The sequence below is a fragment of the Oryzias melastigma genome, linkage group LG6 (genome assembly GCF_002922805.2).
Source record: "Oryzias melastigma strain HK-1 linkage group LG6, ASM292280v2, whole genome shotgun sequence".
In the NCBI taxonomy this organism is placed as follows: domain Eukaryota; kingdom Metazoa; phylum Chordata; class Actinopteri; order Beloniformes; family Adrianichthyidae; genus Oryzias; species Oryzias melastigma.
Genome location: NC_050517.1, coordinates 11,423,306 through 11,439,319, shown reverse-complemented (window position 1 = coordinate 11,439,319; position 16,014 = coordinate 11,423,306). Strand labels below are relative to the sequence as shown.

Sequence of the window (16,014 nt, the reverse complement as noted above, 5' to 3'; positions counted from 1 at the left end):
GACCAGTCGTGTTTGTTCACTAGTGTGTTTTAATACTAGTTTATGAAAATGTATTTATAGCTCTACTAGTAGCAAGAAGAAAAAAAGATTTATATGAATTTGATCTCCATTTAAATGGATTGGAAGTTTTTTTACCCTTTTTTTATATCTATTATTTTAGTTGTTTCTATATTTTTATTTCTATATAGATAAATCCAGACCAGTCACTCCTCCTGTCGACAGGAATGCTAAAATATTTTTTATGTGCATTTGTTAACGGTGACATTAGAAATTAGCTTTTCAATAATAATGTAAAGTAATTGATTGAACGCCGCTTTAAATGCATGTGGTAATAGATCATTCGTTTTGGCTAATTTAGTCTTTTTTTTGTTTTTTAAGGCAGTTTTAGGGTTTAACTAATATTTCAGCTACATGCTAGCCATTTTGGCTAATTTAGGCTTTTTCAGTTTTTTAGGCTTTTTGAAGTTTAGCTAACTTTCATCTGCATGTTAGTGGTTTTAGCTGATTTAGGATTGTTTCAGTTTTTAGGCTATCATGGATTGTAGCTAATATTTCAGTTACATGCTAGTTATTTTGGCTAATTTAAGGTTTTTCGTTTGTTTTTGAGGCTGTTTTGAAGTTCAGCTAGTATTTCAGCTACATATTAGCTGTTTTAGCTAATTTAGGCTTTTTCAGTTTTCTAGCCTATTTTGATGTTTAGCTATTTCTTTCAGCTACATGCTAGCTGTATTTGCTAACCTAGCTTTTTTCTTAAGTTTTCTAGGCTAATTTGGCATTTTGCTAATACTTTAGCTGGCTATCAGCTTCAGTGATTTTAGCTACAATCTTCAGCAGCATAACTCAGCGCAAAGCATTCACACTAGCATTATCACAGGTAATGCTATATATCTAGTTTATAATTATGTTAAAAAGTTACAGTTTTAAAGTTTTAAAAATGTAGTTTTAGTGTTCAATAAATGTTTATCCTGTTCGTCCCGCGATCTAAGGTGTGTTTTGGATTTTAGCCCCTTGTTGTCACCCCTTATTTACTGTAACTTTACAACCGTTAACACGATGATTCCAGCAGATTTTGAAGAAGAAAAGCAAGTATGTTAAATATTTTGTGTCTAAGCATCATTAAAATGCAGATTTAATTAATTTAAAACACTTTTCCATTGCATGTTTTAACTTTTAACTTTGGAGGTTTGCTTTCTGACTTAATAACTTAAACATCTTTCATTTCTATATTTAATCGATTTTCCTTCTTTTCTAAAAAATCTGACTAATAATTCATTTATAATTGTGTGAACTCGTGGAAAGGAATAAAAACACCCTGACCAGCAGCACTCTGTCAATCAAAGCATTACTGCACACGGGCCCGCCCCTTTCTCTCTTCTTTCAGAGGCATAGGGGGCGGAGGCGGAGCTCTACCGCCAGCAATGGTTTCCCTGGCAACGCTAATCTATTCCTCTGCAACACCAGTCTTCCAGATTTGGTGCAGCAAAGCGCCTCTCCTCTGGTGTCTCCTGGCGAGGCCTCAGGGGCCCAAGTAGGTGGAGCAGATTCTGGCCCTAAAAAAAGCTTCCTCCGCCTGACCCTGACAGACCGTCACCCTGCTCGCCCCGCTCGCCCCGCTCGCCTGCTGATCAATCAGCAGCCTCAGGGAACCTCTGCTTAAACTGAGGATTCAGACAGAAAATACAACTTCCTCCCAGCTTTCCATCCTTCCTGCTTCTGCCCTCCTTCATGCGATCCAGAAAACCCCGACCTGCTCCTGAACCCCTTACCCAGCGGGATAACTCAACCCTCTGCAAACATGTGACCCTTGTGTTTGTTTTCTGCAGTACGGGATGGGGATCGGCGGAGGCTCCAAAGCTTCCTTCTCGGCGTTCGTTGATCCCAGAGTGTACGGCACTTCTCCAACCGAGGACGACGAGAAAAACTCTGCTGCAGGTACACTTCCTGTTTGACCCCGCCCTCTGCGCCCACAATGCTGAGCAGTCACTGTCACAGTCGCCAGTGTTTTACTGAGAATCATCTTCAGGTTTTGTGTAGATCACTTCGGTGTGATCTGGAAAACTGTCCCACACCTTCTCATCACTTTTCAGAGATGTTTGGAACTCGCAAAAGTCACTTAAAGTATTTAAATCATCACATCAGTTTGTATAGTTTTTATTATCATCAGGCAAAAAAAGAAATGAACCTTTAATAATAAATCACTGTCTATGTACTACTAATCAATATCTTCTGTGAAACGACAGGAGCTAACGACGCTAGCAACTATTGCTAAGGACTTTTCTGACATTAGCAAACGCAAAGTTTTAAGTATAAAGCTGAAACATCACAAAGCGAAGAAGCGTGGACATGCAGAAGATATTGCTCAGTAGACATTGACTTCAAATTATAGCTGTGGGCCACAAAATATTTACTTGGGGGGCCCCAAACGCCCCTTTGAGACCCCTGATCTAAGAATAATGAGAGAAAAAAGGATCTTGAAAATATTTTTACTTCATTGTTTTTTATTTATTTTAAAAATGAAAAAAGTGAAATAAAATAGTTTGATAAAGCAAACATTTTCTGCTCTATTCATATTTAATACATCATAAAGAGTTTTTCACGCACAGATTCCAAAAGCGTTGTGCGTCTCCCTGCAGCTCTGTTTGCTGACGAGCTGCTGAAGCAGGAGCAGGAGCAGGCCCGGCTCAACGAGGCCCGCAAGATTTCTGTGGTCAACGTCAACCCCACCAACATCCGGCCGCACAGCGACACGCCCGAGATCCGCAAATACAAGAAACGCTTCAACTCTGAGATCCTCTGCGCCGCTCTCTGGGGTGAGACGACGCTCGCTGCACGGTGGACCCGCGCTCGCGGCGGCCTCTAAACGTCTGTCTGCTGTTGGCAGGAGTCAACCTGCTGGTGGGGACGGAGAACGGCCTGATGCTGCTGGATCGAAGTGGTCAGGGAAAAGTTTACAACCTGATTAATCGACGGCGCTTCCAGCAGATGGACGTCCTGGAAGGACTCAACGTCCTGGTGACCATCTCAGGTGAGCAGTCCCACAGACTTCTGTTGAGACATAAACAGCTGTTACTCAGTCCTTCTATTGATATTCTTCTTTTATTCATGATTCTTATCTGTTGGGCAAATTATTTAAAGGGTAACCAAACACTGAATCAACTTTTTTGTCTGTTCTATAAATGGGGCTTTAAAAGTGCTATCTGTTGGTCATTAACAAAGTTTTGACAAATTAAAATAAACTTGTTTAATTCTTGAAAATATAATTAAAAACCCTCTTCAGGTTGAATCAAGGTATTACAGTTGAATTTTATGATTGGTTAAATCACGTCATGATCTGCATCTCCAGTAATGATAACTGTTCCCAAGCTCCACCCCTTTGACTGGATTTTTGGGTGGAGTCAGCCTCGCACTTCTCTGTGTGGTTACCCTTTAAGTGTCAAACTCAATCGCAAATCCAAAACACACCTTAGATTGCGGATCGAACAGGATAAACAGTTATTAAACACTCTAAAACTACATTTTTAAAACTTTAAAACTGTAACTTTTTAATATAATTATGAACTAGATATATATAATTACCTGTGATAATGCTAGTGTGAATGCTGTAATCTGAATTTGGCTTCTGAAGATGCTGAAATTAATAGCTGAAAACACTGAAGCTGATAGTCAGCTAAAATATTAGCTAAATGAGAAATTAGCCTAAAACAAAAAAAAATAAATTAGTCAAAACAGCTGAAATAGCTGAAATATTAGCTAAAATCCAAAATAGCCTAAAAAATTTTAGTAAATGCTAAAATAGTCCAAAAATCTAGCAGAATGACAATTTTTAAAACTTTAAAACTGTAACTTTTTAACATAATTATGAGTAATAAAAAGTCAGGAATATTATTCCAGAATAAATCAACTTAAACCTTAAATAAGTTTCAATATTTTACTCTCCATAAAAATATAATTTGTCAAGATAACATCGGGTCATTAATAACAATAAAATAAAATGATCTGGAGGGCCGGATCGAAATACCCAGAGGGCCGGATCCGGCCCCCGGGCCTTGACTTTGACACGTGTGTTTTAAGTTTTAAACAAAAAAAAATGTCTGAATTGACTTAATTTTGGTGGAGCCATAAGTAAACCATTTTATATGAGTGATGTCACACTCCCTCAGTCCAGTTCTCATTTACAGTGATATTAACACATAACTCATTCGCTGTGATGTCACCGCCATGTGACAGGCGGCTGAACTGTTGAATGTGATGCAACACTGTAGAAAGAGGACTCACTAATGTTTGCTGCAAACCAGGGAAGAAGAACAAGCTGCGAGTGTATTACCTGTCGTGGTTGAGGAACAGGATATTACACAACGACCCTGAAGTGGAGAAGAAACAGGGCTGGATCACGGTTGGGGAACTGGAGGGCTCAGTTCACTACAAAGTTGGTACGAAAAACCTTTTGACGTCTGAAACCCGTCTGGAAGCCAGAGCAGCTCAAGTCCTCTGTCACTCTGTCATGTCTGACTTCTTGTTTTTTCTGCAGTGAAATATGAGAGGATCAAATTCTTGGTGATTGCTTTGAAGAACTCCGTTGAAATATACGCCTGGGCCCCCAAACCTTATCACAAGTTCATGGCCTTCAAGGTAACAGGAGCTCGGAAGAGACGCACTCCAGTTACTGTCTCAGTGGAGGGAGACGTCGAAAACACTTTCAAACATTCCCAACTAATCCATCTTAAATTCCTATCCTGAGTTAGAGAGGCTTTTGTACATTTGAGTTTTGTCCGGAATAAAGTCATTTTGTGAGGAAACTCAAACAAGAAATGATCAAAATGTTTTCAGAAACATTAATATTTTAGTGACATGTCAGGTAATAAAAACAAATCAGATTGAAATGTTAGATCAGACTCACTTTGTTCAGACTGAGTACATGTTTTTTTAAACAGGCATTAAAAACATTTAAGTAGCTAACTCCAAATCCCTTCAATCTCTTTCAGTCTTTCACAGAACTGCAACATCGCCCCCTGCTGGTGGACCTGACTGTAGAGGAAGGTCAAAGGTTGAAGGTCATTTATGGCTCCACCGTTGGCTTCCATGTCATCGATGTGGACTCTGGAAACCCGTACGACATCTACGTCCCCTCTCATGTAAGAAAGTGTCGGAGCTTTACGGGTTTAAATAAAGTTTTTTTGAATGGGGAAGTGTTTTGGTTAAGTGTTCTTAAAAATGGTGGACGCCTTGGACTTTATAAACTTCTTTTAGGAGAGATTCTGTTGACCTACTAACCCAGCTAGTGGCGGTGTGGTGTTGCTGTGTGCTGGTTCTGTTGGGTTTGTCATAGAACCACAGCGGTTCTGAGCGCTGACCATCCACCAATATTGACGGATCATAATTTCACCAAAAATAACTGACAAAGTGTTTTGGGGTGACTTCCTGTCCGATTATTTATGTAGGAACATAGTAGATTAATGCTGCACATGCGGCGCTGCGTCCCGCCCGCCTACGTCATCCAGGTAGCTTCATCAGTCTCGTAATTACTGTTGTTTTAAGCTCTCATGATCACACAGTAGAGGTTAGTCAACTTCAAAAATGAACATTTATTCAGTAAATAGTGAATGAGGCTGATAGAACAAACAACTGAACAAATGAAGGGTTTAATCTGATGAACGAGTGATGGAGCAGGTGAGTCAGTGTCCTCCTTTAACCCCAGTCTGGTCACAGTCTGATGAATGGGGGGTGGGGGATGGTAACCACGGCAACCGCCTCACATGGATTTTGGCAGTCGTGAATCTCACTGTGCTGGTGTCTGTTTCCATGGGAACCGTGAGGCAGAGGAATCTGCTTCTGAATGTTGCGGCAGCTTCCACTTTAGGTGATTGCACTTTCCATGTGTCCTCCCGGCAGATTCAAGGTCAGGTGACCCCGCACGCCATCGTGGTTCTGCCCAAGACGGACGGCATGGAGATGCTGCTGTGCTACGAAGATGAAGGCGTCTACGTCAACACCTACGGACGGATCACTAAAGACGTGGTGCTTCAGTGGGGGGAGATGCCCACCTCTGTGGGTACGTACGTCGACCAATCAGGAGGCTGATATGCCTTCATTAAACCTGCTCCTCACTTGTTGGAGGGGCTTTTTAACCCTTTAACACCTGAGGCATCGTTGGTGACGCTTACCTACAAAATCTGTAACATGCTGTAACTATTCAACCGTTAACACGATAATTACTGTAGATTTTGAAGGAGAAAAGCGGCGTGAATTACAGTAGATCAGGGGTGTCAAACTCAATCTCACAAGGAGCCAAAATCCAAAAAATACCTTAGGTCAAGGGAGGAACAGGATAAACATTTATTGAATACACTAAAACTACATTTTTAAAACTTTAAAACTGTAACTTTTTAACTTAATTATGAACTAGATATATAGCATTACCTGCAATAATGCTAGTGTGAATGCTGATAGCTGAAGATGCTTAAATGGATAGCTGAAAATGCTGAAGCTGATTACTAGCTAAAATATTAGCTAAATGCCAATTTAACCTGAAAAAAAATAAAACTTAGGTTAGCCAAAACAGCTAGCATGTAGCAGAAAATTTAGCTAAATTTAAAAAAATGCCTAAAAAAGAAAAAAGACTAAATTAGCCAAAACACAATACATCCTAGAGACACAGTGACTCAACAAGTAGCTTTTTGTCAACAAAATATTTTTAATTGACAAATTTATTGTTAATTGCAAGTGAGTAATGTGTTATGTATGATACAAACATGAAAACAAGTTCTGAAAGAAAAATATATTGTTTTGATCAATATGAAAACCATCAAACCTAATGAGATATATGGTTAAAGTCGCTATGCTAACTTGTTGAGAACGCAAAGTTGGACGCCATATTGGATATGTCCAGATGTCTGTTTACTGCTGTGCTACAATTGAACAAACAGATCTGGAAAAACAAGAACGTGTCTTTTCACTAGTAAACTATTGCTGTCAGCTGATAAGGGAGAACTGATACAGGGTTTTTACTGCATACAGCATTTGGTGGCGGCCACCAACACCAAATTTACAAATTCCACCAGCTCCTGCCGTTTAATCAAACACATGATCAAGTGTTCCTAAGCTGCGATCTTTCAGTCATTTGTAACTGCAGTTACACACACCCACCAGTAAGGGGGATTGGCGCTGTGTCCAAATTAGCACATTAAAATGTGGCACTCTAAGCTTCCCCTCAAATCCGGTTTTAAATGTAAATAAAAGCAGAAATAATAGGTTTGTGTAAATCTTATTCTGTGTGTAGATTTGAGTTAAACCACAACCATTTTTCAGGTATGCTTTGTATTTCCTATATACTGTGATGGTAACAGGCTAACGTAGCATCTCTAGCAATACAACAGTCATTGATCACTGACACAGCAGGCCGTTGTAGATCTCACCATCCCTGCATGGATCTGTTCAACCTAACCAGGGGATGAAAGGAAAAGATAGAAACCAAAGTTAACCTGTGGACTGGAACAGAATAGAGCCACCTGGTTTTCTAACCACGCCCTCTAGTGGCTGCATAGTGAAGTTTGTTGGTTACACTCTATTTCACACCACCCTGAAGAAAAAAGTGAAGCCCCTCGTTTCAACCAAACAAACAAACTCCAACGTCTAATACAGGGCCTCGAGGGCCGGTGTCCTACATGTTCACCAACCAACCTGCTATTGAAGCTCCTTATTGGCTAAACACACCTGATCAGGTAATCATCAGCAGATAAGACAGGAGGCCGGCCCTGGAGGCAGACACTGCTCCATACTGTAAAGTGTAGAAACTTCTGTTCTTCACTGGTGTGTAACAGAGGGTCCCCCCACCCCCCGCCCCGCTTGTTCCTGCAGCCTACATCCACTCCAACCAGATCATGGGCTGGGGAGAAAAAGCCATCGAGATCCGCTCTGTGGAGACGGGACACCTTGACGGGGTTTTCATGCACAAGCGAGCTCAGAGACTAAAGTTCCTGACGGAAAGAAACGATAAGGTGAGTCCGTCCGGTCGTGGAAACGAGCCGGACGCTTTGTCTCATCGTCAGCTTGTTTGGGTTTGGAACTTTCACAGCCAAGAACAGCTCAAAAACCGTCTTCGTACTAGACCGAGGCAGCTGGTTTAATGGATCATTTTAGCATCAGAATAGCTGACGGCTTCTCCAAAACACCACTGTAACCAGAAGGAAAGGAAAGCTGGTTTACTGTATGATAGTCAGAGATCTACTTGATAGTAGAAAAAAAGTTTAGATTCATTACAATTCCCAAAAGACACAGAAAAGAATGAAAACACTTTTATTTTCTTTTTGACTAGAAACTGAAAAACTGTCTGAAATGAGAACTCATAACTGTTAGTGCAGCGCTGAGCCTCAGAGGGCTGTTCATCAGCTGGATGTTTCTGTACGACGCTGAAGTTAGCTTCCGATTCACAGCTTCTCATACGAGAAGTTAGCTTCTGATTCACAGCTTACAATTCATCGCTACCAATTCACGAAGTTATCTTCCGATTCACAGCTTTTGATTCACAGCTAAAAATTCGTGAAGTTAGTTTCTGATTCACAGCTACCAATTCACGAAGTTAGCTTCCGATTCACCGCTTTTGATTCACAGCTACCAATTCGTGAAGTTAGTTTCTGATTCACAGCTACCAATTCACGAAGTTAGCTTCCGATTCACAGCTTCCGGTTCACAGCTACCAATTCACGAAGTTAGCTTCCGATTCACAGCTTCCGGTTCACAGCTACCAATTCACGAAGTTAGCTCCCGATTCAGAGCTTACGATTCACAGCTACCAATTCACGAAGTTAGCTTCCGATTCACAGCTTTTGATTCACAGCTAAAAAAAATTCATGAAGTTAGTTTCTGATTCACAGCTACCAATTCACGAAGTTAGCTCCCGATTCAGAGCTTACAATTCACAGCTACCAATTCACGAAATTAGCTTCCGATTCACAGCTTCCGGTTCACAGCTACCAATTCACGAAGTTAGCTTCCGATTCACAACTACCAATTCACGAAGTTAGCTTCCGATTCACAGCCTCCGATTCGCGAAGTTAGCATCCAATTCACAAAGTTAGCTTCCGATTCACAGCTTTCGATTCACAGCTACAAATTAATGAAGTTAGTTTCTGATTCACAGCTTCCAATTTGCAAAGTTAGCTTACGATTCATGGCTTCTGATTTGCGAAGCTAGCTTAGATTCACAGCTAACGATTCGCAAAGTTAGCTTCTGTTTCACAGCTTCCGATTCGTGAAGTTAGCTTTAGATTCACAGCTTCCTATTTATGAAGTTAGCTTCTGATTCACAGCTTCAGATTCATGAAGTTAGCTTCTGATTCACAGCTTGTATTCATGAAGTTAGCTTCTGATTCACAGCTTCTGATTTTGGAAGTTAGCACTAAATGAACATCCCTCTATACTTTTCACATTCTGACCACCTAAGAACAGGTCCTGTTCAAAAACTTCTGCACCCAGGGTGCGCGGGGGGGTGGATGGCATGGGGTCTTCAAACTGGTTATTGACATAAAATATTTAGGGTCAGTTCAGGTTGTTCTGATGTTGCTCCGCCCCTTCTCTTTCCGTAGGTTTTCTTCGCCTCCGTGCGATCCGGCGGCAGCAGTCAGGTCTTCTTCATGACCCTCAACAGAAGCTCCATGATGAACTGGTAACCTGCTCCCCCCTTTGACCCCGCCGGCCTCGCCCTCCTCGCCGAGGCAGACAGGAGGACGGCGTGCGTGTGTGTGTGTGTGTGTAAATGTGTGCGTTCCCAAGGACAAACGAAGCTGCTGGATGGACTGAAGCTGCAGAGGAGAGGAACTCAGAAACCCTCCAGGTGTATTGGACATTGAAGGTCCACTTCCTGTCAAGGACATCTGCATGATCCCGCCGCGCTCTGGGATCCAGCAGGGGGAGCTGTGGAGACGTTCTTGTGTAGCACATCAGTGACTCTCAGACACAGTGGTGCAGACTCCTTCACTCTGCTCTCATGGTGGGAACTCATCAAAGTAGCAGCAAACAAAAGGTGCAGACGTTTCATCACACCGGGGTTCATTTCATGAGGTAGCTGCGTCGCTCGACCGTTGACAATCACGAAGGTGACCCCGTTTCACCGCGGTGACAGACACGGGCCGGGAGGTTCAGTCCACCTGCTGGACGCACAAACATCATGTTCAGTGGCTCCTGCTTCCCTTTCAAAGGTTTTTATACACCGTTTATAAGCCCGAGTTAAGTTGATGGGTATTGTAGTCCGCATGTGGGGCTGATCGTCAAAGCTGATCCACCTTCATGGATACTCTATGGAGTCTGATCCCTGCAGAGACTGTCCCACTTTTCCTGATTTACAAACTCCTTCACCACCTGCATGTTCTGAAGGTAAAGAAACAGCAGGAGTGGGCCGTGGTGTACATGTTCACACAGGCCGCTCCGTCTGAACTGAACCACAAGACGCTCTCTGACCATCTGGACCCAAACGCAGATGCTGTCGTTCCACCCCCAAACTGTGGGTGGCACTGTGCCCTCTTTCCAGCTGTTTACCACTCACTAGCAAATGAAAGAAGAAGGGTTTGTGGGAAAGTTGGAAGAAAAAACAAGTTTTTTAAGTGAAAGGTGTATTTTATCATTTCCATCATGGTCTGTCTTGTAGAGAAAAATTATAGAAAAATGTTGAGGTTTGGTTTAAACCAATTAGAGCGACTGATGCGAGTCATGTGACGGAACATGAAAAAAGACGGTTTCTTTTAGGAGTCATACCCGGCACATTAAGCTGTCAGGAACCATCAGTACCGTGCCAGAATCCACTGGATTATAGAGGGGTTTTTGTGCCACCATAAGGCACATAAAAGTCACAGTTTTGAGATCAAAATTTTCTAAGTTGCAAACATAATGTGAAGTGTTGAGGAAAAAAAACTTAATTTGCAAATGAAAATATTCAATATTTGCTTTCAAAAACTTTTTATATGTTTCCAAATTTTTTTTTGCTTTCTTTTTAAATACGTAGTGCCTCATCTCACTTTTGCCCCATCTTTGATCAGACATTTTTTTTTTCTGCTGAAAATATTGTTAGTGTAGCTGGTCGCTACACTAACATGAATAAATCCAGAACCCTGTTGAATATTTGAGCTTTGTTGCTCCTTCTGAGTTCTGCTTAAAGAGAAACGGCCCAAAATGAATTCCTACCGAACAGCACCAATAGAAAGTCCAAAGTCTGCCTTGGTCCCCAAACACGATAATGCGACACAGAGACACCTGATTGGAAAGAATTTAGACCAGGGGTGTCAAACTCAATCACATAAGGGACCAAAATCCAAAACACAACTTAGGTCGCGGGACAAACAGGATAAACTTTTATTAAACACTCTAAAACTACATTTTAAAACTTTAAAAACTGTAACTTTTTAACATAAATATGAACTAGATATATAACATTACCTGTGATAATACTAGTGTGAATGCTGTAAGCTGAAAATGGCCACTGAAGATGATAGTGCTGATAGCTGAAAACACTGAAGCTGATAGCCAGCTAAAATATTAGCTAAATGCCAAAATAGCCTAAAAAACGTAGGTTAGCCTAAACAGCTAGCTTGTACCTGAAAAAATAGCTAAACTCCAAAATATCCTAAAGACTCAAAAAAGTCTAAATAACCAAAAAATCTAGCATGTAAATGTTAGCCTAATTCAAAAACAGCCATAAAAAACGGTGAGAGAAAACTTTGAACGCAAAATTTAAAGATAGGGTGAAAGCGAGATGAGACACTACGCATCTAAAAACGTTTGTGTTGCAATCACAAAAATATTTTTTAAAGAAAAAAAAAAGTTTACAAATGCAAAAAAAACATTTTTGAAAGCAAATATCAAATATTTTCATTTGCAAATTTTCTTTTTTTTCTTACAACTTCACATTTTGTTTGCAACTTAAAAAAAATAATTTCAAAACTGCGACTTTTGCTTTCAACCAGGTGGCACAAAAATCCCTCCATACCTGATGGCCTCAGTGATCCGGCGTGGTTCACCCCAGCAGAGGTGATTACAGAGTGAACCAGACTGAAGATTCTGACTACAGTCGGACTGTTTGACTTGAGCAGATCCTCAAAATCCTCAGATTAAGAAAACTTTTTTTATTCATTTGTAAAACAGGATTCTAATGATTCATATTCCCAACAGAACTGTTTAGATCAAAGTTTTCATTAAATGGGTTTGTCTATTTAAAATGGAAACATTGATGATTACAAGCAGCGTTTGGTTAAAGCTGGCCTCATTCTCATGTATCTTCATGTGTTTTCAGTCAGTTTTCCTCTCCTTCACGGAGTCAGGCTCACCTGGAGGTGTTTTCCTGTTGGACTCATTATCTCTGCCATTTCAGCCTCAGTGCAGAAGCACAAGAAACTTCCACGAAAGCCATTTATATCAGCCATTTTGAAAAGTCAATCCAAATAGTTCGACTATATTGAACTCATCTTAAAGTTAATTGCTGATATTTATTTTCTTGGTTTAGTGTTTTTCCTGCATTTATCTATGGAGTTCCCTGAGATTATTTTTATTTACCACAAATCTGTTAACCTCAACAAGAACAACCTTCATTTAAGCCCTTCTGCTGCTCTCTTTGTGGCAGTGCATCTCCTCATATGAACACCAGGGGGCAGAATACATTCATCCAGATTCAATCAGAGTGTGCTGTAGATTTCTAAACTCTAACGTGATCCTGCTCAGTCTATCAGTGAGCTTTTGATAGTTATAGCACTGGAGGGCAGAAATGCTCCAGCAGAAAGTGACAGTATGTTAATCACATTTAAGTCTGTAACAGCAGGAAATGACAGAACAATAGTCGGCGGTTCTCAATTCATGACTTTATCTTTATGTCTTTCTCGAAATCAGGAAGCTGCTGTTTGAGCGAGACTAAAATATATATATATATTAATAATAAAAATGTGGTCATAGAGTAGTTTAGAGGTTTAATTATATGGATTTTCCAACTTTCTTTTCATGTTGTTTTAAATATTTACATTTTTCGAGGGATGAATCAAGTCAAGAAAATCAAAGAGTGGTTTGTAGAGCTGGGAGACCTGCATAAATCTAAAGATGCTTTAAAAAGGAGGATGAAACTCTCGTTTGTGACAGGACAGTTGCTATTGTGCTCAGAGATGCACCAACTCCAACCTTCTCCTATAATAAAATAAACCCGAGTGTTTGGGATCACAGCACTGCTGTACTAAAACCTTCTACCAAACTTCAGCTGGAGCCAATCGTCTGTCAGCGCTGGGGGATTAGAGGTGGATATGTCACATCATGGACTCTTGCATTTCATTGGAACTTTGCACACTTGTTTACAGACTAACAAGGACGCTAATAAATGGAGCGACTGCCACACGTACCTGATGGTGTACCTGTGTGCACGTGCACACTCCCCACTGGCACTGCACCCACAAATCAATGGAATCTGTTTTTTATTTCCTCTGAGAGCGGTTTTCTGGTTGGAACGTGAACCCTTTTCTCTGTCATTTGTTGCTGTTTATTTAGTTGTACTATTTGCATGAGGGAATACTTGCTTTATCTGTCTTTAAATGTTATGAACTGCAAGTTTGAGGCAATACACTGGAGGGTTTGACTGTAAAAAGCTCCATGTTGAAACGTTTTTCGCACAACACTGAACATTTCTTAGCATCTGGGCTGTTATCTGTTAGGTAAGAGTCGGGACTGTACACTGCATAGTTACACATCTAACTTTTATATTCATTAGGTATGCAACGGATGAGCAGGAGTGTCCCTTATTCAGAGTCCGCTCGACTCTGGTGACTGTAGACGGTGGTCTTTGTGGTGATAAATGCAGCGGCGGCCTTTTACATGTGCAGGTTGTTCAGAAACATCCTGTGAATAAAGGTCAGGAGGCAGGATTTGCTTGAGAAACCATAGATTAAAAAGATATATACTCTAATAATTTTCATTATAACGATATCTTAGTGATCATTTTAGACGAGGACAAAAACAATGTTCACTTATCAAAGCTTAGTTGTCTTTCTACAGAATAGATAACATAGATATACTGTAAGAATTTCTTAAAAAAATAAATACAATGTTTTTATTGTGGTATTATTTGTATTTCAATTTTGTACGTATCAGGACTGTGAACATCTGTAAGACTGTCCGCTTGTGTGTGACTGTGAGTGAATGTGTAGGTGAGCAGGTGTGTGCACAGGTGTGTGACATGCATGTGAGCGAATGCTTTCACTTTGGATCACTGAAACCTGTAAAGAGACGACCTCAGCCTGATGACACACATCTGTGATGTTGGGAGTTCTTCAATAAATGTCCTCTCCTTGTACAGCAACAGCTGCTCTGCTGTGGTTCTTCCCTCTGCCTCCATCCTGAACACCACTGCTGCTGAGACCAACCCAGGGCTGGGCAAACTACAGACATGAGAGATCATAATCATAATTGATGATAAATGATGAGACATGTTGGGTTTATTTTAGTACAAGATAAAAACGACCATCACAGTGAACAACACATGTGATGCAGCAGGAGCTGATCAACCATCATTCCAGTCTGTGAATTGATCAAAGTCATGTGACCTTACAGAGTGCTAGAATGTTCTAATAATGATCATTCAGATGTGGAAAAACAACAGCAGACTGAACTTTATCAAAGTAAAATGAGAATGGATATGACATTCATTCTTGTTTACTTGTTTCTTTACATATTTTATTTATTATCTTAAAGAAATAGAAGGAATCTGGAAAACTTCACCTTCACTGTTCAGTACCAGATAATATCGACAATGAATCGTAGCGTCAGCCACAAATTATGAAATGAATTGAATCGTTAAAATGAGTCTCTACACCCCCACTATCTAAGCATGTAAGGCATGTGTCAGAGTCAAGGCCCGGGGGCCGGATCCGGCCCTCCAGATCATTTTATTTTATTGTTATTAATGACCCGATGTTATCTTGAGCTTATTTCTAACTTGAATAATTTTGACAAAATATATTTTTATGGAGAGTAAAATATTGAAAGTTATTAAAGGTTTAAGTTAATTTATTCTGGAATAATATTCCTGCCTTTTTATTATTCATAATTATGTTAAAAAGTTACAGTTTTTAAGTTTAAAAAAAAATATTATTCTGCTAGCTTTTTGGACTATTTTGGTGTTTACTAAGATTTTTTAGGCTGTTTTGGAGTCTAGCTTTTATTTTAGCTGGGTATCAAATTCAGCTTACAGCATTCACACTAGCATTATAACAGGTAATGTTATATATCTAGTTCATAGTTATGTTAAGTTTTAAAAATGTACTTTTAGAATGATCAATAAATGTTTATCCTGTTCGGACCGTGACCTGAGGTGTGTTTTGGGTTTTGATCTCTTGCACGATGGAGTGTGACACCCCTGATGTAAGGGATCATTCATCACAGCACAAGTGGAAAACAAACAACCAAAGACAGGTCCCTGTTGCATTATGGTCAACCATCGTTTTGTAAATACAGTAAAGACTTGTAGAAGCATTAAGTCCGCTTTAGAACCTGACAGCGTTGTAGGATGAACCTGGCAGTGTTTGCATTACACTAGTACGCACTGAGAGATGGTCAGGTGTACTGTGGGAAATGATTCTATTTCTCCTAATTAATCTAAAAACATTGCTAGGAAATCAGCTCAGTCTTTATCCAAACAGAACCAGGTTTACCACTGAGCAGATGAGAATATGAAGGTTCATAAGACCTTTTTGTTTATTTGATTCCCACTCACGACACTTCATGCATAAAGGTCACTACAGTGTACAGAATACTTTGATATGTGATATATACCATGAGATACAATGCAAAGACAAGGTGCTGAGTTCTGAAATAACAGTTCATTGATTTGATAGGAATCTAGATCCTATGATAACTGTTGAGTTTGGTGAATGTCACTTTTGTTACATTATTGTTTTTAACCATGTTTTAGATAAATCCACCTTTAGAGATATAAGAATCACCATTACAACATCATACATTTCTAATTATTTACAGTTATACCTACAAATTAACAAA

General features: G+C 40.1%; 2 protein-coding genes across 14 annotated transcripts in view; both read left to right on the top strand.

Annotated features, from left to right (window-relative positions):
• The window catches only part of tnikb (TRAF2 and NCK interacting kinase b), a 68,438-nt gene extending 57,059 nt beyond the window's left edge, over positions 1 to 11,379 (top strand). For all 10 annotated transcript variants that reach the window (XM_024282095.2, XM_024282094.2, XM_024282096.2 and 7 more), the window contains 9 exons: positions 1,824 to 1,932; positions 2,634 to 2,810; positions 2,882 to 3,025; positions 4,296 to 4,430; positions 4,529 to 4,629; positions 4,983 to 5,132; positions 5,890 to 6,049; positions 7,855 to 7,994; positions 9,582 to 11,379. In XM_024282095.2, the coding sequence (XP_024137863.1) occupies positions 1,824 to 1,932; positions 2,634 to 2,810; positions 2,882 to 3,025; positions 4,296 to 4,430; positions 4,529 to 4,629; positions 4,983 to 5,132; positions 5,890 to 6,049; positions 7,855 to 7,994; positions 9,582 to 9,665 (1,200 nt within the window). In that variant the 3' untranslated portion in view covers positions 9,666 to 11,379. The remainder of the gene's footprint in view (positions 1 to 1,823; positions 1,933 to 2,633; positions 2,811 to 2,881; positions 3,026 to 4,295; positions 4,431 to 4,528; positions 4,630 to 4,982; positions 5,133 to 5,889; positions 6,050 to 7,854; positions 7,995 to 9,581) is intronic.
• The window catches only part of mon2 (MON2 homolog, regulator of endosome-to-Golgi trafficking), a 448,157-nt gene that overhangs the window by 272,129 nt on the left and 160,014 nt on the right, over positions 1 to 16,014 (top strand). The gene's annotated exons all lie outside the window — the stretch shown is intronic.